The sequence below is a fragment of the Azolla caroliniana genome, unplaced genomic scaffold (assembly GCF_043228905.1).
Source record: "Azolla caroliniana isolate FFs.n. ecotype wild unplaced genomic scaffold, voAzoCaro1.0.p SCAF_6, whole genome shotgun sequence".
Taxonomy (NCBI): domain Eukaryota; kingdom Viridiplantae; phylum Streptophyta; class Polypodiopsida; order Salviniales; family Salviniaceae; genus Azolla; species Azolla caroliniana.
The window spans coordinates 9510030-9530544 of record NW_028230441.1 but is presented as its reverse complement, the minus strand read 5'-3'; the positions used below and the strand labels follow the sequence as shown (position 1 = coordinate 9530544).

Here is a 20515-nt window from a genome sequence, read left to right as displayed (position 1 = left end):
GGTCCAGTTAGAAGATGAAGGGTTCGAGACTCTAGATGTGAGTCCGGAATCATTTCGGTTGAGCGAACCGAACGAGTGACTGAGTCAGACAGACCAGTCGAAAGATGAACCGGTGAGTAGTGGAGACTCTGCCATGCAATGAACCAAGGAGATGGTTCACACGCAAGGAAAAGGGGAAGAGGAAGATATCGGAGCATGAGACTGGCAATGGTGAGTTGGATCAGAGCGGATCCGACTCGGAAAAAGAAGAAGGCGGATCTTTGGCAACGAAGACCGAACCGGCCAAGAAGGGCCTCAAACCGGGTAACGATAAGTTACGTTGGGCTTCCTGCCAGAAGAACCCCATGAAGCGGTACGGGTACAATGAGTACATGGCGCATCATGATGCGTACATGACCAAGATGACAGAAGTGCATGAGCTAGAGAGCTACACAGAAGCGGCAAAGGATGCAAATTGGCGTTGTCGTGAAGAATTTCGGCCAGAGGTGGAAACCGGGAAACATTGTCTACATCGGCGGGGTTCATATACAAATCTTCCAGTAAGAGAGTATGCAAGATCGAATAATGATTAATTATGCTTATGAGTAAGAGCGTATGAATAGCACTAAATTATATCTATAGGTAAGAAAAACTTAAATTAAGAGAGTATGAGAGAGGAAACATAGAGAGTTTTTATTACTAAATCATCCATATAATGGACTTATTTTGATACAAGATTTTTTTATATCCCCCTTTAGGGTTAAGAGTATGAGAGAGGAAACATAAATCTTTTCTTCTTCAAATCCCTATCCATCTCCCCCTCTCCTTCTTAAGAATAGCTCTTATTTATAGGGTTTCTATGGCTTGCTTTATTTTTCTCCTAAATAAAATCTTGTCTATATGAGTTACTTTTTATTTCTATAATTATTCTATTTTTGGAAAGCCCTTTGAGTTAGCTTTCTTATGGATCTTTTCTTGTATAATTTGGACATTTGATGAGGGAATTATGAGCTTTTTTCTCTACCTTGCTCCTCAATTCCAAACTTGTGTCATGCCTTTAAACACCGGATCGTTGTGTGAGTCGGGTGGGAACCGCCGGAGTTTTGGACTAGGAGGAGGAAGAATTTGAGATGAGTTTAGTGATGAATATGAATCGATTATAAGAAAGAGAGATTGAAACTTGTGAATCCCACAAGTATATTGTATTAGATTAATCAATATTAAGATAAGAATATGAATTTAGATTGAAAGATAAGGATATAGAAACCTCGTGAATCCCACGAGTATAGTTTATTTCGTGAATCCCACGAATATAATTTATTAATTGGTGTTTTTTTAGAAATATATCCAATTTCCAAAGTTTTCCCACCCTTATTACATTGTGCTCCCTATGCTTATATAGTGATGAGAGAGTCTTAGCAATCCATGTTTTTTCTCTAACTATAGACTATATGCTTTATTTAACATGCTTCTTCTAAAAGTGATCATGCCTTTTCTAACCTCATGTGTTTTTATCGACTATAGTGTTCATGCATGCTTTTTCTAACGGAAAGATTAAGCAGGGCCACGGTCCGATCGTAAAAGCCATTGTACGTGCGTGCGAAGGACGAGTCGGCGACTAGCCGAGGTTGCTCCCTTACGCACTGTGGGCGGACAGAACTACCCACAGTTCAATGATGGGGTACATGCCGGCGGAACTAATGTTTGGACAAAAACCCATCATGCCAGTGGAGTGGGCGATCACCTCGTGGACAACGATCAATTAGGCCAACGAAATGAGCCGAGAAGAATTGCTAGCGGCTCGAATCTGGCAGCTTGAGCGAAGGCCAGAAGACGTGGAGCGGGCCACGGCGAGGGTGAGAGAAGTGAGGATCCGGAACAAGGCCCGGTTCAACCGAACACACCGGCTCTAGCCAAGGAAGATCGAGGATGGCGATTGGGTGTTGGTCTACAACAACAGCCTCGACAACCAACATAGGTCTACGCGTAAGTTCGCAAAGCGATGATTCGGGCCATACGTGGTAATTAGCGTCAATGATAACACAATGTATCATCTCACGGAGCTGGACGAGACCCGAATGACGACTCCGGTGGCCGGGAAGCGGATAAAGGCCTTCCAGAGGCAGAGCGAGGCGGAACCAAACCCAGGAGCTGAAAGCACCGGTTCAGAAGGGGAGGACGAGTAGGATATGGCCTGGAATCCCTCACTAAAATCGTTGCTCGGCACATAACGGAGTATGTGCGGTTTAGTGGGGGTGGATGTCGTGAAGATTCCGGGCCATACGTAGAAACAAGGTGAAACGCGTGGGAGCATTGGTGTGCACGAGTGCACATCCCTAGTGAATCAAATAGTGTAAGTACTAGGCATAGGTAGAGGGAGGTGTACTAGGTAGTTAAGGCATTAATAGGGATTCAGACATCGCGTAAGTAGGGAGAGTTACGAGGAGAGCGAATCAAGGGGGGAGAATCTAGGAAGGGAAAGCGACAAGTCATGAATGCCTTGTAACGGTTGCTCCTTGTGCTATAAAGGGGGCGACCTTTGACTATTTGCGAGGATGTCATTTTGGGGGGAAAGTAATCGAGAGAGGAGAAAGGGAATAGAGAGAAGACGAGATGAGGAGTCCTATGAGAGATCATCGGGAGGTGCTTCCCCTGATCGCGTCAGACGCCCGAGTGCTCCCGACTAGGGATCGACCTTATGTGTGCCGACTCCACTTTGTATCTGACTACTATAGAGCCTACGCTCGACCACCGGCATTGATCCGGTTGTAATCACCCACAACACTAAGCGCATATATTCGTTAAAAGAAACTTATCTGCAAAATGCAAGTTGTTCTTAACATCTCTATCCGCGCTTGTGTCTACACACGATCCTCTTACACTATCTCTCTCATTTCACTAACCTTCTCTGTTTAAACCGCAGTCTCAGGGCTCACATAAACCACAAAGTCTTCCTCCCCATTTCTTGATTCCTTGGTTCAAGACCCCCGCGGTCCTGCCCAACTGCTACACATCCGCGACGATTTCCTTGACATCTTTGGTGAACCCAACGTGAAGAGGGGTGGCAAAGGAATTTGAAAATGAGTGGGAGCGAACTTGCAGAAGCAATGGCGGTGGCGGTAGATTGCCTGGTTAGCACTCGTGAGGGCGCGAGTGCCCTCGACAGGGCCATAGAAGCAACGGTCGACAAGATAGGCCGGTTCAGTGGGAAAGACACCACGAGTTACTTAGAGGCCTACAAATCTGAAATGCAAATGAGGAATATACCCGAGGATAGATGGCTGATAGGGTTTCCTCGGGTCGTGATACCACACATCCATACGGAGATGGTCAAAATACAAGCGGGCTGCCGTGATTGGGCGGAATTCGCGGACGAAGTTTTCGAAAGATACAGCTACGACGACTCGCTCCAGCTATCGAGAAAGGACTTTATGGATTGGGTCAACAACCCCGACAAGGGTTTAAATGCTTTGGCACTCCTCCAGGAGTTTGAGTCACAGTTCACGCGGCTCTCTTGATTGGACCGAACCGTGCTCGAAACGAGCAAAGTCCTGTTTTCCGTTACGTCGTTTGACTCGCACGTCTGGGAAAGCGTGGGTCTTCTTCTGGAAACCTACCGCGGTATCACGACTGACTGGGCAACCGTCAAAGAAGTATGCAGCAGGATTGACAAACGCCGAGATTGGAAAGAAAGGGGGTCCTTGCTAGCCGAACCAGTTGACGAAACCAAAGCCGAGCCGACACCGACACGAATGGAAGAAATTAGGAGGTGGATCGAGCTAGGCCCACCTCCGGCAAACGTAGTCACGGGGCCTGTAGGCGGTGCAGGACTTGAAGAACTAACAAGGATGGTGTGCGACCTCCAGATCACTCAGGCCCAACGAAGCAACGAGGGTCAACCATGCGACCGACGATTGCCGGCCAATCGGAGGTGCATATGGTGTGACGCCACCGGACATTCTTGGAGAGATTGTGTTGACCTCAATGAAGCGCTCAGAAGTAATGTAGTTTATCATTCAAATGGCAGGATACATGCGAGCAACACATGAAGATTGCTTGACACGAATTTCGGACGAGGTGGAATGAAGAGGCTAATGGAAGAGGCCACAGCACGACACGTCGAAGCCATCCACTACTCGGCTTCGGCCGGCATCCGCGTAGGTGAAAGGGCGGCCAAACCCGATTCAAACCCTGGGTTCTGGCCGGTTATTCTCGAGACCATGTCCGGAGGAAGGGTGCAGAAGGGAGAAGCGGAGCGCGTGGAGGAGCGTGTGCATGAAGTTACCAGCTAGAGTGAGGAGAGCATCGGCTTTGCGAAGGCCGCGTGCAGGAACTACGAGGCCTTGATCGACGAAAGGCAAGCGGGGAAAACCGAGGGAGTGGGCCCTTCAGGGAGGTATGACACCTAAAGCATGCCGAAAAGGCACGATGCCACTCCGACCGGGTCCTAGGAGAAGGAGAAGGGCAGGGTTCCAAGCTTCCGTTTAAGCTCGGAGATCGAGAAAACAACGAATCTACATAAGGTTCTAGAGGAACGAGTTCTCGATAGTCACGTAGAACTCACGCTTAGGGAAGTGCTTTGCATAGCAAGAAGGGAATTCCACGACAACATCGTGGACCTCGTGAAGAGAAAGTGTCTCGCGACAGAGCCCGAGCCCGAGAAGCCGGTTGAGGTGAGGGCGGCACGTGTGTATGCACCCATGTACAATTGGTGTGAATATCGAGGGCGCATTTATGACGCCGAAGAGTAGTCATGTCGGGACAGACGATCCCATGGAAGTCAGGATTAGTCCCACATTGTAACGCATCCCTCTCCTTGTTCTATAAAAGGGAGGGAACGCCCTTTGTAAAAGGGTTGCCCATTTTGGATTAGAGGGTATACCGGTAGGTTTAGGGTTAGGGTTCTTCTGCTTCTTCTTCTTCCCCTTCATGTTCGTTTAGGGTTGGCTGCAGCTTGTCTCCTGTGCAAGACCCCGCTCGGCGCGACCAGCCCGAGAGCTCCCCGACGGCGGCTTGACAGCAAACGACTGTTGTAAACTATCTTGGTCCGGCTCGAAGTCGGGAGTGTATTCTTCTTATATATATATATATATACATATACGTTTGCGTCTGTCTGTGTACATCGGCGTCTTGTTGGTGTCGGGTGCTCCCCTCTTTCCCTGCGTTTCCTGTACATGTGTCTGTGTGTGTGTGCGCGCGTGAGTCGGTGTTAAGCACTCTCTCTCTCTCTCTCTCTCTCTCTCTCTCTCTCTCTCTCTCTCCTTCGGTTGCTTCCGGTATGTTTCTGAGATGCCCCAGAAGCAGTGAAGCACGACGTCTTACGCTCCATCCCTCTCTAGTCCAAGACCCCTGTGGTCCCGCCTTTCTCCACGCACGTGCGTAACAACGCAACATCTTTGGTGAACCCGACGTGAAAGGCGGCAAGGGAGGATGGAGTCGGAAGACGACGACATTGCGGAAATGGTGGCCGAAGTGGTGTTGGAGTCAGCACGAGTGGTGATGAGGCGAGAAGCAGCGCAACAAGCGATTGGGTGAGTGGTCGAAAGAGTCGGCCGTTTCAACGGGGACAAAGTTCCATCTTACTTGGAAGCCTACAACGTGGAAATGGAAGAGCGTGGCGTAGACGAGGCGTTGAGGCTGGAGTTCTTCTGCCGGGTCGTAGCTGTCCAGATGCATGCGGAATTAATGGAGCTTCGTGAGGCTCGTGGTTCATGGGAGACCTTCGAAGAGGCGCTCTAAAAGGCATACGGAGGATGGCGGAAGAGCCGGGGACGACACCACTTCGACCAGTGGGTAACATCGGCAAAGACCCACCGGGGTGCGACGAAGGCGTTCCGGGAGTTCGAGCGACGACTTGCTCGGCTCCCAGAGCGGGAACAAGGTTTGGTGGGGGCAGACAAAGTCCTTTTGTTCGTCAGGTCGATTGACCGGGCGGAACGGGAAGCCATCGAGATTGAGCTCGAAGACGGTGATGGAGCGAATGGGCTTATGGAGGACTGGTCGAAGGTCGGAAGGGTGTGCCAAAGGCTAGACAAAGAGCGAGCCGAGAAGGCTAAGAGGAAGGTACGCGACGGCGTGCCATCACAGCGGGAAGAGGCCGAACGGCAGGGAGAGTCAGCAAGGGTCGGCGTTGGGGCCAAGATTGCGGAGGCGTACGAAGCTCTCAAAGCGATGCTCGAGGAAGAGGGGAAAACCGAAGCCAAAGAAGGGCTTATTATGGAGTCGGGCCAGAGGCGATCGGAGGATGAGGAGGCCGAAAGAGAAGGGTACCACGGTACCACGGGAGAGGGCGCGGGACGAGCCACCCTCTCGACTTGCGGAAATAGAACGGCCAAGGATGAGGCCGAGATACCGATCGAGGAACCGGGACGTTGGGACCAACGGTTTCGGGCATGTCAGCCCGAGATCCCGGTCATTGGAGAAGCAAGCCCAGACGGGGCTTGCGCGATCGGTAAGAGGTTGACCACCGACCACGGAGAGCCGGTGGCTACGAACAAGGGCGTAAAACGGACGGGTGATTCTTTGTGTCTTCCCACACTTGCACCCAAGACGATGGCAGTCGGGCCCGAGTACCCACGTGAGTCCCAAGCGGAGGAAGGCGGCGGCGGAGGGCCAAGAATCACCGACGAGACGATACGGGGAAGGAGCGGACGAAAGCCCACGGACCCAATTCCGGAGAGCTCGGCATTCGGGCCCGTATGCCCATATAAGACCGAGGAGATGGATGGCGGTACCGAGGAGTCCTGGCACGATGTCAGCGAAGACGGATGGGAAACGGCCTGCGAGGAGGCCGAGGACGGACACGGAACGAGGGGATCAGCATTCCGATGCGGGTGGAGCGTGATCCGGTCGTGGATCGTTCGTTCGAGGCCGGAGTCGGCATGAAAGTGCCGATACGGAAGGGGGTGCGGGACGAGCCGCCCTCTTTTACATGGGGAGAAAGACCGACCGGGCGAAGGTCGAGATTACGGACGAGAACTGGGCGGAGCGGACTCCCGGATAACCATTCCGGGAGGGAGGAAGAGAGCAGGCCTACAAAGAGGCCGAGGACACGGTACGTTGGTACCACGGGAGAGGGTGCGGAGTAAACCGCCCTCTCGGCATGAGGAAAAGGACGACCCGGGCAAGGGTCGGGAAGACAGATCGGGGCGGTCTACGGAGGATCCTTCACACCAGTTCTAGAGACTTCGGCAGTCGACAACGCGGTCGACGTAAGACCAAGATACTAATGGTGGCGGCGAGGTGACGAAGGCAAGGGCTACGGAAGGGCGGTCTGCGGAGGATCCTTCACACCAGTTCTATAGACTTCGGCAGTCGGCAACGCGGTCAACGTAAGACCAAGATACTGACGGTGGCGGCGAGGTGACAAAGACAATGGGCATAAGGAAGTCCGGTCCTACGGGATCCCCACACTTAACCAGAGACTCCGGCAGTTCGGCCAACGTGGCAACATGAGACCGAGAGAGAAGGTTGGTGGCGGCGGGAAACGGGACCCGCTACGCGGAAGGCACGAGGAGAGTCCGGGAGGGACTCAAACAAAAGGCACCCGACTTTCGGCAAGCATAGAAACGGAGTCCGGTCCTATGGGACCCTCACACCGATCCGGAGGCTCCGGCAGTTCGGCCAACGTGGCACCGTAAGACCGAGGGAGAAGGACGATGGCGGCAGGGAACGGGACCCGATGACACGAGGTATCGGAAGGAGCCGATAAGGGCAAACACAGGGAGGTGTGTCAGACCGGAAAGGCACACCTTGAACAGAACAAGAGTCTCGCAAATGGCCATCACGGGCCGGATCGAAGTGTGACTACGGGACGGTGCTCGGCGCGGGCGAGGCCGAACGAAGGAAGCGGAAGACGGCACAAGGGAGGTGCCGAGAACAAAGGGACAAGTGCCTAGTGGACTGCAGAGGGTCGGAGTCAGGATGGCAAGAGAGGCCGGAGGAGGATCCTCCACACTCGCTTCGTAGATCTTGGTAGCTCCGTCGAAGTAACAAAGACTGACACGGCAAGCCGGGGTGACAAGCTGGTGGGGGCGAGGGGACGACGACAAGCGGAGGACTCAAGACCTGTTGCAGCAGCACGACGACGAGAAGGGCCAAGCGGGCTACTGCGGGGTGTTCCTTGGATGTAAAGGACACTGGTATGCGGGAGAACAGCGATGCACGATCATGCCGGAAAGGGGCCGACGAGGAGTGCAACATGGGCAGTGCCAAACATCAGACGAGGGTAGGTGGCACACGGAGGTGCCGGAGCGAAAAGGCGAGCGCGGAGAAGGCCGGAAAGGGATCTTCCACACCGTTCCGAAGACCATGGCGGTCCGAGCCGACGCGGCGATGTAAGACCATGGAGAAGGAAGGTGGCGGCGGAAGGACGAAGGCGACACGAAACACCAACGGGACATCACGATTCGACAACGGAGGCCAAGCGGGCTGCCACGGGCATTCCTCTAGCGGAGGACATCGGGCATACGGCGGGAAGCGGGGCGTTCATACGGCCGAACAAGGGCCAACGGAAGAACGCGTGCTACGGAGATCGCGGCAGAGGACCCATCGAACGAGCCTACGGGGAGGCGAGTGCGAAGGAAGACTCGAAGCCTCCAGATCAAACCGGCAGCGAGCCGAGATGCGGATCACGGGAAACCGGTTTCTCGCCGGCCGAAATCTCTCACCCTTCAGCCAGATTTGGCACGTACCGGTGGACGTGCAGTTAGGTGGGGGCGGATGTCGTGAAGAATTTCGGCCAGAGGTGGAAACCGGGAAACATTGTCTACATCGGCGGGGGGCAGCGTGTGTACGCACCCATGTACAATTGGTGTGAATATCGAGGGCGCCTTTATGGCGCCGAAGAGTAGTCAAGTTGGGACAGACAATCCCATGGAAGTCGGGATTAGTCCCACATTGTAATGCATCCCTCTCCTTGTTCTATAAAAGGGAGGGAACGCCCTTTGTAAAAGGGTTGCCCATTTTGGATTAGAGGCTATACCGGTAGGTTTAGCGTTAGGGTTCTTCTGCTTCTTCTTCTTCCCCTTCGTGTTCGTTTAGGGTTGGCTGCAGCTTGTCTCCTATGCAAGACCCCGCTCGGCGCGACGAGCCCAAGAGCTCCCCGACGGCGGCTTGACAGCAGACGACTATTGTAAACTATCTTGGTCCAGCTCGAAGCCGGGAGTGTATTCTTCTTATATATATATACATATACGTTTGCGTCTGTCTGTGTACATTGGCGTCTTGTTGGTGTCGGGTGCTCCCCTCTTTCCCTGCGTTTCCTGTACATGTGTGTGTGTGTGTGTGTGTGCGCGCGTGAGTCGGTGTTAAGCACTCTCTCTCTCTCTCTCTCTCTCTCTCTCTCTCTCTCTCTCTCTCTCTCTCCCCCTTCGGTTGCTTCCGGTATGTTTCTGAGATGCCCCAGAAGCAGTGAAGCACGACGTCTTACGCTCCATCCCTCTCTAGTCCAAGACCCCGCACGTGCGTAACAACGCGACAGCGTGCCACTATGGAGGAAGAAATGTGGGAACTTGATGCCAACGACACATGGGACATAATTGCCCCTCCCCGACACTATAAACCGATTGGATGTAAGTGGGTGTACAAGGTAAAGTACAATGCAGACGGTTCGGTTAACCGGTACAAGGCTCGGTTAGTGGCGAAGGGATACGCGTAGACCCATGAAATTGACTACGACGAGACCTTCGCTCCAGTAGCGAAGATGACAACGGTTCGTGTGGTGCGGGCGGTTGTTGCGGCAAGGGGGTGGCATCTTCCCTAGATGGACGTGAAGAATGCATTTCTTCAAGGAGATCTTGAAGAAGAGGTCTTTATGACCCAACCCCCTGGTTTCCAGTCGGAGATGAACAAGTCGGTGGTATGCTGGCTGAAGAAGTCACTTTATGGCCTGAAGCAAGCCCCCCGAACTTAGAATGCAAAGATCACACACCGGTTGCGTAAGATGGGGTTTGCGGCCTCCAAGTCCGACTCTTCATTGTTCATCTGGCAAGGTTCAGACGGTCCGGTTTGCATCTTGTTGTATGTTGATAATCTAGTCATCACCGGACCCGGACTCGGTGAAATCAGTCGAGTCAAGACCCAACTGTTGGACGCATTTGAGATGAAGGAGTTGTGGGACCTTCACTATTTCTTTGGGATCGAGGTGATCCGAATACCCGACGGCATATTGCTCTCACAAAGACATTATGTGTTGAATATGCTGTACAAGTTCGGCATGACGGAATGCCGACCAATCTCCACACTCCTGGACCGGAACCAGAAGCTCCATGCCGACTCCAGACCGGCCTGCGATGAGAAGCGGTTCTGACAAATTGTCAGAAGCCTTATATATTTCACAATCACCTGACCAGACATTAGTTATCCGGTTGGCGTGATCAACCAATATATGCAGAAGCCGACCGTGCAACACCTTCTATGCGCGCATCGAATTTTGCGATATGTGAGCGGCACGAAGGACCGGAAACTGTTATACTGGCATGGTATAACCGAAGAGCTTGTCGACTACACCGATGCCGACTGGGCCGGCGATGCATCAAGTCGTCGATCCACCTCCGGTTATATGTTTTCCCTTGGTAGTGCGACTGTTGCGTGGAGCAGCAAAAAGTAGCCAACAGTGGCCCTTTCGAGCACTGAAACTGAATACCAGTGCGCTACCGTTGTGTCGAGAACTCAACGTTCCTTATGCGCAACGCTCGGCCACAACCGAGCTTAGAATGATACACAAAAAACGGGAAATAAAACACGACGCAAAGAAGAGGAAGATACACAGGAGGTTTACGTGGAAAACCCCAAACTAGGGGAAAAACCACGGCAGCCCACACAGGCTGCAAACTATCACTACGTTGGAATGTACAAACAGTGAGTTCACGGAGGCAACGACCTCTGCTCACGATCTTCGCCACAAGCGGCGGTTACAACAGAGGCAGCAACCTCTTTCTCTCTCTCTCTCTCTGTACACTGTTACGTGCTCTCTCTTCTTCTTGCACCAACAAGAAAATGACAACACCACAACAACAACAACAACATTTTCTAAAAGTTTGCCCTAAGTCATATTTATACTAATATGACTTTTCAGCTATTTACAAATGTAGCCGCGATGGACTATCAGAAACATATTTACTAATATGTCTCTTCATCCGGTTCTCACCGGGTCTGTACCATCCGGCTCTCCGTAGTCGGGTACTCCTCATCCGGTTCATACCGGGTCTGCACCATCCGGCTCTCCGTAGCCGGGTACTCCTCATCCGGTTCATACCAGGTCTGCACCATCCGGCTCTCCGTAAGCCGGGTACTCCTCATCCGGAGGGACTTGTCTCCGAACAAACTCACCCTTCACTCCGGCATGCAGTGTCTTATCAGTGCGATCCTCTTCCAGCACGCGCTCAGCTTGTCAGGTGTCAGCACTTTGGTCATCATATCTGACCCGTTCTCGGCCGTGTGAATCTTCGTCAGTGCGAATTCCTGGTCATCTACTCTTTCCCGGATCCAGTGATACCTCCGCTGGATATGCTTCGTCCGGGAATGGTAGGCCGCATTCTTAGCAAGGTGGATGGCACTTTGACTGTTGCAATAGAGTCGGTATTCCTCTTGCCGGATACCGAGCTCTCCGATGAAGTCCTTCATCCATAATATTTCCTTGCCGGCTTCCAGAGCTGCCATGTACTCCACCTCTGTGGTTGACAATGAAACCGTCTTCTGCAGCCTTGACTGCCACAAAACAGCTCCCCCTGCATATGTCATTACATACCCGGATGTAGACCGGCTGGTATCCACATCAGCCGACATGTCCGAATCGGTAAAAGCGTCAAGTTGAGGTTTCCCGGAGCCAAATCGGAGAGACATGTTTGAAGTGCCCTTCAAATACCAGAGTATCCATTTGACCGCGTTCTAGTGCTCCTTGCCGGGATTGCTCATGAACTGGCTCACCACTCCGACTGCGTATCCTATATCCGGTCGAGTACAAACCATTGCGTACATCAAGCTCCCGACGGCAGAGGCATATGGAATCTTCATCATATCCGCCTTCTCTGCTTTCGTCTTCGGGCTTTGGTTGCTGGAAAGCCTGCAGTTTGCCGGAAGTGTCGATCCGACCGGATTCGCTTCTGACATGTTGAACCGGTAAAGCACCTTTGTCACATACTTCTCCTGTGACAGCCATAATTGCTTCGCTGACCGGTTCCGAATGATGTGCATCCCCAACATCTGTCTTGCCGGACCCAAGTCTTTCATTGAGAAGGTCCGGTTGAGAGCCTTCTTCAGCATCCGTATTTTGACTTGGTCACGTCCGACGATCAACATGTCATCCACGTACAGAAGGAGTATTAGGAAGTCGTCTCCTTCGAACTTCTTCACAAACATGCAGTGATCGGCCTGCGTCTTGTGGTACCCTTGATCGGTCATGAAGGAGTCGAACTTCCGGTACCATTGACGGGGAGCCTGCTTCAGTCCGTACAGGCTCTTCTTCAACCGGCATACCAGGTGCTCCTTCACTTTCTCCACGAATCCTTCTGGTTGCTGCATGTAGATCTCCTCTTCGAGGTCGCCGTGAAGGAATGCCGTCTTCACGTCCAGCTGCTCTACCTCGAGGTCAATGCTTGCTGCTATACTCAGCACCGTCCGAATGGAGGTCATCTTTACTACCGGGGCAAATATCTCGTTGAAGTCCACGCCCTTCTTCTGCTGGAACCCCTTCACCACGATCCTGGCTTTGTAACTCGGGGGGTTGCCGGCATCTCCCGGTTTCAACTTGTACACCCACTTGTTTCGGAGTGCCCGCTTTCCTTTCGGCAACTCCACCAATTCGTACGTATGGTTCTCATGCAGGGAATCCATCTCGTTCTGCATGGCCCTTAACCATTTTCGGCTGTGGGTGTCATCCTCCGCTTCTTTGAAGCTTTTCGGCTCCCCCTCATCGGTCAGCAAAACATGCTCTTCATCCGGAAATCTCCGGGGGGCCGTTCTCTCTCTGAGAGGATATCTCCGTCTTTGGGCTTCGGTAGCCGGCTCCTCCATTTGCTCTTCATCCGAATCTGATTCGGGGTCTTGGCCGGTTCCGGTCTCAGCTTCATCTACTTCTTCTTCTGCCGGTTCGGTATCCTCACCGTAACCGGCTAGTTCCTCGAGTGCTAACCGGTCTCTTGCAGGTTGGGTCTGCTCATCGTAGAGTCTATCCTTACCGGTCGACTCGGAGTTCATTAACTTCATCTCCGACTCCCAGTCGGCGAGCGTCTTGTCCTCCATGAAGATAATATCTCGACTCCGGAATACCTTCTTGTCGACCGGGTCCCACACTCGGTAGCCAAACTCATCGTCACCGTAACCGAGGAATATGCATGGCTGGGTCTTTGGATCTAACTTTCCTCTCCGGTCCTTTGCTACATGCACGTACGCGAGACACCCGAACACCTTCAGATGCCGGTAGGATACTTCCTTACCGGTCCATACTCTCTGTGGCGTGTCTCCGTCCAAGGGTACTGAGGGTGATCTGTTTATCACGTACGTTGACGTCGACAATGCCTCAACCCAAAACTTCTTGGGTAGTTTTGCATGCGCTAGCATACTCCGGACCCTCTCCATTATGGTCCGGTTCATCCTCTCGGCCAGTCCGTTTAGTTCCGGCGTCTTTGGCACAGTAAATTCGAGCCGGATTCCCTTTGAGCGGCAGTACTCCTCAAACTGCCCACGGTACTCTCCTCCGTTATCTGCTCGAACCGCCTTCAGCTTTCGGCCGGTTTCTCTTTCCACTCTCGTGTGGAGCTCTTTGAAGACAAATAACACCTGATCCTTGGTCTTCAACGGTGTGGCCCACAACTTCCGGCTCTGGTCATCTATGAACGTCACGAAGTACTGCGCTCCGGCATGTGACTTCGTGTCTACTTGACACACATCCGTATGCACCAACTCCAGTGGTGCATTACGTCTCATCGGTGGCCTTGGTCGGAAGGAGGTCCGGTTCTGCTTACCGGCCAGACAATCAGTGCACTTCTCTAAGTGCACGTTCTTCACTGGAATGAGGTTGTCGTCTGCAAGCCTCTTCATCCCCTTCTCGCTCATATGACACAACCTCTTGTGCCACAGCTCACCGGCAGTGTCGGAAGCCACGTTCAGTTCTTCAGGGCATAACCGGGCATTCATCAGGTACAGAGTGTTTACCTTCCAGGCCCGAGCCACAATCAGGCTCCCTTTGCTGAACTTCATGACGTCGTTCCGGATGCTACCCATGTAGCCCTCATCATCTAGCCGACTGGCTGATATCAGGTTCAGTCGAACCTCCGGAACGTGTCGGACATCCTTCAGCAGCAACTTGCATCCGGTTGGTGTTGTCAGCCACACATCTCCTATGCCGACAATTCGGCATGTACCTTCATTCCCCATCCGGACACAGCCGTGATCACCGGCTGAGTAGGATGAGATACATTTTTGGTCCGGGGTAAGGTGGAACGATGCTCCGGAGTCTACCACCCAGGTCATCTCGTCACCGGCAAGGTTTATCTCACAGTCCTCGGTGATGAGCATCAACTCTTCTTCACTTGCCGCGATTGCCGTCGTTCCCTTCCGGTCCGGCCCCCTCCGATCTTTACCGTTCCAGTCCGGGGTTTGCTTCGAATCGGTACCGTCGGTTTCCTTGTCTTTACGGAAATGCTGACAGTTCTTTTGGAAGTGTCCTGGCTTGCCGCAATAGAAGCAAGTAGGCCTCCCCCTTGACTTTGACCGTGTCCCCGACTTCTCCCGGTTCTGGGGACTACGGTTTCTCTGTCTTCCGCGTTCCGATTCGGCAAGGAGCGCTTTGGAGTCAGAGCTCGTATCTTTGTTTTTCCGACGCGCCTCCTCATCTAGCAAGCTCGACTTCACTCTTGCTAGGGATAACCGTTTTCCTTCCGGCCCGGCGTTGCCCAAAGTGACAACCAGCGTCTCCCAGCTATCCGGGAGGGAACCGAGCAGGAGTAGCGCTAGTACCTCATCGGCAAGAGGTACTTCCAATGACGTTGCCTAGTGTATCAGCCCCTGGAAGGCATTCATATGCTCCGCCATGCTGGAGCCATCTTGGTACCGGAGTCTTACTAACTTCCGGAATATCGAAACCTGATTAACAACATTTTTGTTTTGAAACATTATGCCGATCTTCTCCCAGAGCTCATGAGCCTTGCTCTCTTCATTGAAGTTGTTGTACAGGCTCATGTCGATGAACCACCGTATGTACGCCGTTGTCTTCATGTGCATTACCTCCCATATCGCGGCGTCGATTTTGTCCGGTCTCTTGTCCCCAAACTGAACCGGTAGCCAGAGGTCTTTAACCACGAGCATGTCCCTCATCTTCAACTTCCATATCGAATAGTTGGAGCCGGTGAGCTTAAACATGCCGCCAAACGATTCGTCCATATTTCTGTGTCAATTCGCTCTGGAATTGGAAGACGAATCGGGAGCAACTGATTCGGACAAGAGCTGGAATGAATTAGAGACAACTGATTCGGTTCAACATACGGATTCGGAAGAACCGGATCAATTCAAGGCCAAGAGGACGAGAAGGCAACGAAAGTCGACGTCAACATGAAGGAATCGGCGAATCGGCAAGTGCCAAAGTCACAACAGTGAGGGAGCTGAATTGGGCCTGTTGGGCAGACCAGCCGACCGAGGAGGTCGAGGTGCGCAGAATCAGAATGGTCGCAACAAACGGGACTGGACGGGACGAGGAGCCCGAGTGAGGCGGAGTGACGCCAAAAGGAGCTGGGTGGAAGGACCGGTTTCCATGGACACTGACACTACAATCCGACCTCAAGTTGAGCTTGAGGGGGAGTGTTGAGCGGCAAGCTCAGCCGGATCCGGATCGGCTGAATAAGCCTGAGCCGGATCGGCGTCCAGAAGGATGAGCCGAATCGGTGAGCCAGTGAGCAAGTGAGCAAATGAGTTGGGGAGCCAATTAGCCGGATCAAGCAGTAACCGGAAGCCTAGTAGCAGCCTAGTCTACTAGGCAATTAATGTCTCGTAGTTAGTGTCAAACGCTCGTGTGAGCATTGAAGTACATTGTACTTCTATCAGTCCTCTTAGGACTTGTATAAATAGTGTTGTTGAGCATGTTGTATACACAGAGAATTTTACAGAGTTGTTGATAATAGATTTAAGTTGTTCTGCTTTTTCTCTGTCTCTCCTGTGTACCTTCTGTGTGATAATCTCTCTCTCTCTCTTTGTTGCTATCCGGCTAAGCCGGTTGTCTAACACTTTCGCACCTTCGTTTTTACACTCTAGTCGCTTCTGCTATCATCCGGTTCTATCTTTCGGCCATGCCGTTCTATTATGGCGTGCATCTGCAAGAGAATTCTCTTCGGATTCCTTCCTTCTGTAGATAACCCATGAACTGGTAAAAAATGTACTCTTTTCTGCCATCAGACCTTAAACATTTGATCTTTCTTCCAGTCTCCCTTTCAAGTAGGTTTTTGAGCTTCAAAAAACAAGGAAAGACTTCGCTTTTCTTCTCGATTAAGAAGACTCAAGTGAGTCGAATGAAATATCAGCTCCCACCAATGCTCACATTCTGTGTAGGTCCCTAGACATCTGAATGGATTAGATCAAACTTAATTTTGTCTCCAATTTCATTCGTTGGGGAAAGGAAGACGATGTCGTTTCCCAAGTTGGCATGCTTCACATAACTGGCTCTTCCAGCCACTGAATTTCGGCAAGCCGAAAACTATTTGTGTCGACTGCATCTCCTGAATCCTTGGGAAGTTGATGTGGTTGATCCGCTTGTGCCATAGGCCGATATTCGATTCGACCTTCTATCCTTTTGCAAACATAGCAGCACCAACATCGTTTCTGTCAAGGAAGAACATCCTTCCTTCTCTGTGCCTTCACCCCATCTCTTATCCTATTTTCACCCGCATTTCCCACGTTCGACATGCTACATCATGACATTGCCACATTTTTGTGTAATACTAGAGAAAGTGCAAGTACATGATTATGTTGTTTGAAGAAGTGTACGCGTGAGTACTCCAAGATAACATGCTATCACAACCCAATGCTATCTCGCACGAGGACCATGGTAGTGATGACAAACAATGATTAATCCTTCTAGGTTTGTTCAACATCTCTTTCTCCAACATTTCTTGCTCACCATCTACACCACTTTCATCTCCTCCCCACTCGTGCCACAACACAACTCTAAATCTATCCTCCCCTACAACACCTCTTGAACATCATTACATGTCATATTGGAGCACAACTAGTTACCAAAGTGCTAGTTCATTCCCTCCTATTTGACTTCTACCTTGCGATATTACCACATCACCACATGGCTTCCCATTCCGCAATACACCACACATCGTTGTAGTTCTTTGGCCCACTCATCTCCATCCCTCACTATTGGACTCTTCACAGACTATCCCCATCAACTCCACTCTGATCCGTAATGTCCATGTCTACCTTGCCTCTTAAGTCCCTCCTTGGCCACCATGTACAAACAATCTCCTTGGATTCATAGTCTCCCACAGTCACACACATTGGGATCATCACCCAATGCCACACCTCCCCATGCCAACATCTTCCCACACACGTGCTTCCTCATCCCTAACTCACGACCTGATGGCACCCATAACATGGTTATTGGAAGGCGTGGCATCCAAATCGGTTGGTCGTGAGCAATCCAACCTTTGTATAATACCAAAAGTTCGGTAATAGGGAGCATTCGAAGATTGTTTTGGATCAATTGGAAGTCTCGTTTACATCTATTATTATGAATATGTTGTATCTTTGGCTCTTACTCTGTAGAGATGGCTTCAAACATGTCTTCTTCTTCTTCTTCTCAAGGGCTCTCTTCTTCTAGTGTCATAAATATCTGTTTTCAAAGTAGTGGTCCGTGGGGAGATTCCAATTTCCAACCAACATGATGATGAAGTAGTGTACTGAAAACATGGTCAGAAAAGAGACAGTGTTTGCTGTCAGACACAAAAAGTTATTTTAATTATCAATCACCATCATCACCCCTGCCATTCTTCTTATTTATCTTCTTCTTAGATTGGATCTCATCTTCATTGATTCATCGACAGTCTGAAACACAAGATCTCATAGAAATTGAGACACACACACATAAAGGATAGCTCTCATAGGATTTTTGACAGTCTGATTCCATTGGCTTTTCTGTTTTCTTTCTCCTGTTCATTTGATTTGATTGTAGGGTTTCTTGCAGTGAGCTTGGTGCATCAGGTAAACTTAAGGCCATGTCTGATCAACCTTATGCACATCAGGGAGAAGAAGAAAAAGAAGAAAGCGAAGAGAACATAAAAGAAGGAGGAGAAGAAGAAGAAGAAGAAGAAGAAGAAAGTGAAGAGAAACAGAGGCAGAAGGCAAAAGAAGCAGAGAGTGAAGTGGTTGTGGATGTGGGCGCCATATCCACCCCGACGGTGATGAGCAGAGGTTTCTCGGGAGCTCCAAAATTCTCCGATTTCCGCAAAACCATTGTCTCTTCGACAGACACAGAAACAAAGTCTTCATCAGGGTATATAATTCTCATCCATCCATGCCATTGTGTCTTTTGAATCTAATGGTAGGCTACTAGACTATCAACAGAAGGTCGTGAATTCAAATCCTTACACCTTCAATATATAACTTAGATCCCCCTCAACTGTATTGGATTGGCTTGGGCCTTTCTGTATGTGTTTGCATTTCAAATCTTTATCCTCAAAACTTTTGTTATGTGTGGTATGATTGTTGCTAATGTTAAACTCTAGGGTAATACCCAATCATTTCATTTTCGGGATCTCGAAAGTGGGCCTAGTGCCATAGCTTTTGTAAAGTGGCGAATCAAGTACATCCATGTGCACCTACATGTCCTTGTGCGAATCAGACATGACAAGCTATGATCTCCACGATCTAGTGATGGTATGATCCATGTGCTCTATATCCTCGTATTCGTGGTCTCTATTGTTGTCGGCAATTCTCCGCTCATAGCACACTTTTCTCGGATGTCCTTATAAGTCGGGGATGTACACAAAATGTTCCTTGCTTTCTTTCGATCTCTCCTTCGCATACTTTGTAAAATGTTTCGGCCTCTAGGTATGCAAAAGTGCCTGCCTTTCTTTTCAATCTCTAGTTCATGGATGGATGAAACTCTTGAGTTGGCCTATTGTAGATGGGTACTCATGTGGCATGTCAATGTCAATGTACCTCAATCTCTCTTTGAACCTCTCCTATGAGAAGTTCACAAAATGATTTATGTAGCAGGCCATCCTTGGGGGAAAAGGCTCCCTTGGTGGAATCCAAGTCTTTTGGGCATAAAGGTATGATAGGTCTTGTCCCAATACCTTATTCCATTCATCATTTAGGAGAGATATAAAATATCGAAAGGGTGAGAATTTCGTGATGTCAATCAAGGCCATTCTTGGTGGAACTACTTCATCACTTATGATTATCATCGTCCTTCTAGGTGTTCTATTGTTGCCATTAACATTGATGCTTCATGATTACATAGTAGTAGTAATCATATACATGTATCAATAAAGAAAAAGATAGTTGTTCTTATGACTTATTCGAACCATGACAATTTACCATTCTACTACTAGGGAGAGCAAAACTTTAAGTAGTAATAATGATACGTATTAAAAAAATAATATAGTTGTTCATATCACTTGTTTTGTAACAATGTGCGCAAATGCTCTTATCTTATCTATCAATGATTCCAAAGACTCAAATTTGGTAATTTTCTTATGTAGGGCCTCTGAAACAAAGGATGACAAAGACAAAGACAAAGACAAACCCACAACTAAGTCAAGAGGGTTTGGTGAAGATTATTATCTGAAAGAAAGGTCATATGGTGATGAAGAAGACGACGATGACGACGACGATGACGACAATGATGATGATGATGGTGAAAAGAAGCAAAGGGGTTTCCTCAACATCTTTAGGAAGAGATAAAGAAGGGGCATCCTTAACTAATATCAATGGGTCCAATGTGTAAAATGTGTCCTACTGATTAAACTATTGTTTTCCATAATGCTTGATTTTCTTGGTACTTCAAAATGAACCATTGGTTGAAAACATGATATGTAAGGATTTGTTGAATGGTTACTTTGAACAATCTTCTAATGTGGCATAAAATTTGACATGTAGATCATTTGATTGCTTGATTTGCATGATCTCCTAAATGGTTTAGAAAGATGGGAAAAAAGCACTAAAGCAACATTGACTTTTTAGCAAATGAGTGGAAAACCCCAATGTTTGTTTCAAATCACCTACATACTTGCAAGCTATAAAAACTACCGAAACATGTGTAAAACTAGCAACTATAATCAACTCTGTGATCAAATTTAGCATCATCATTAACCAATTTTAAATGGTATATTTGGCATGGTTTGTCTCGCAATCCTCAATTGGGACTGAAGAGAGATTCTTAACTAGCTCATTGGTAATAACCTGCATTCCTAGTTGATCATTCAAATCACGTAAAAAGATTTTCCCCATTTTCTCTTACCATTTTGTTGAAGTGCTCCTTTCCGTTTCTCTCTTACCTTTCATGTTTATTGAAATCATGTTAGCATGGTTCATTGAA

The 20515-nt window shown here is 49.8% G+C and overlaps 1 protein-coding gene across 1 annotated transcript; it reads left to right on the top strand.

Moving 5' to 3' along the window:
- The first annotated feature begins 17842 nt into the window (after positions 1-17842).
- On the top strand, positions 17843-20242 carry LOC147863027 (uncharacterized). The gene is made up of 2 exons (XM_087321917.1): positions 17843-18466; positions 19680-20242. The coding sequence occupies exons 1-2, from the start codon at positions 18189-18191 to the stop codon at positions 19879-19881; spliced, it is 480 nt and encodes a 159-aa protein (XP_087178043.1). The 5' UTR covers positions 17843-18188; the 3' UTR covers positions 19882-20242.
- Positions 20243-20515: the final 273 nt, after the last annotated feature.

What these genes read in the sequence shown, in the direction of transcription:
- LOC147863027 (XM_087321917.1), top strand. Translation starts at nt 18,189, where the DNA reads ATGTCTGATCAACCTTATGCACATCAGGGAGAAGAAGAAAAAGAAGAA. An exon ending in GAAACAAAGTCTTCATCAGG is followed by an intron (nt 18,467 to 19,679) that starts GTATATAATTCT and finishes TTTCTTATGTAG; the next exon opens with GGCCTCTGAAACAAAGGATG.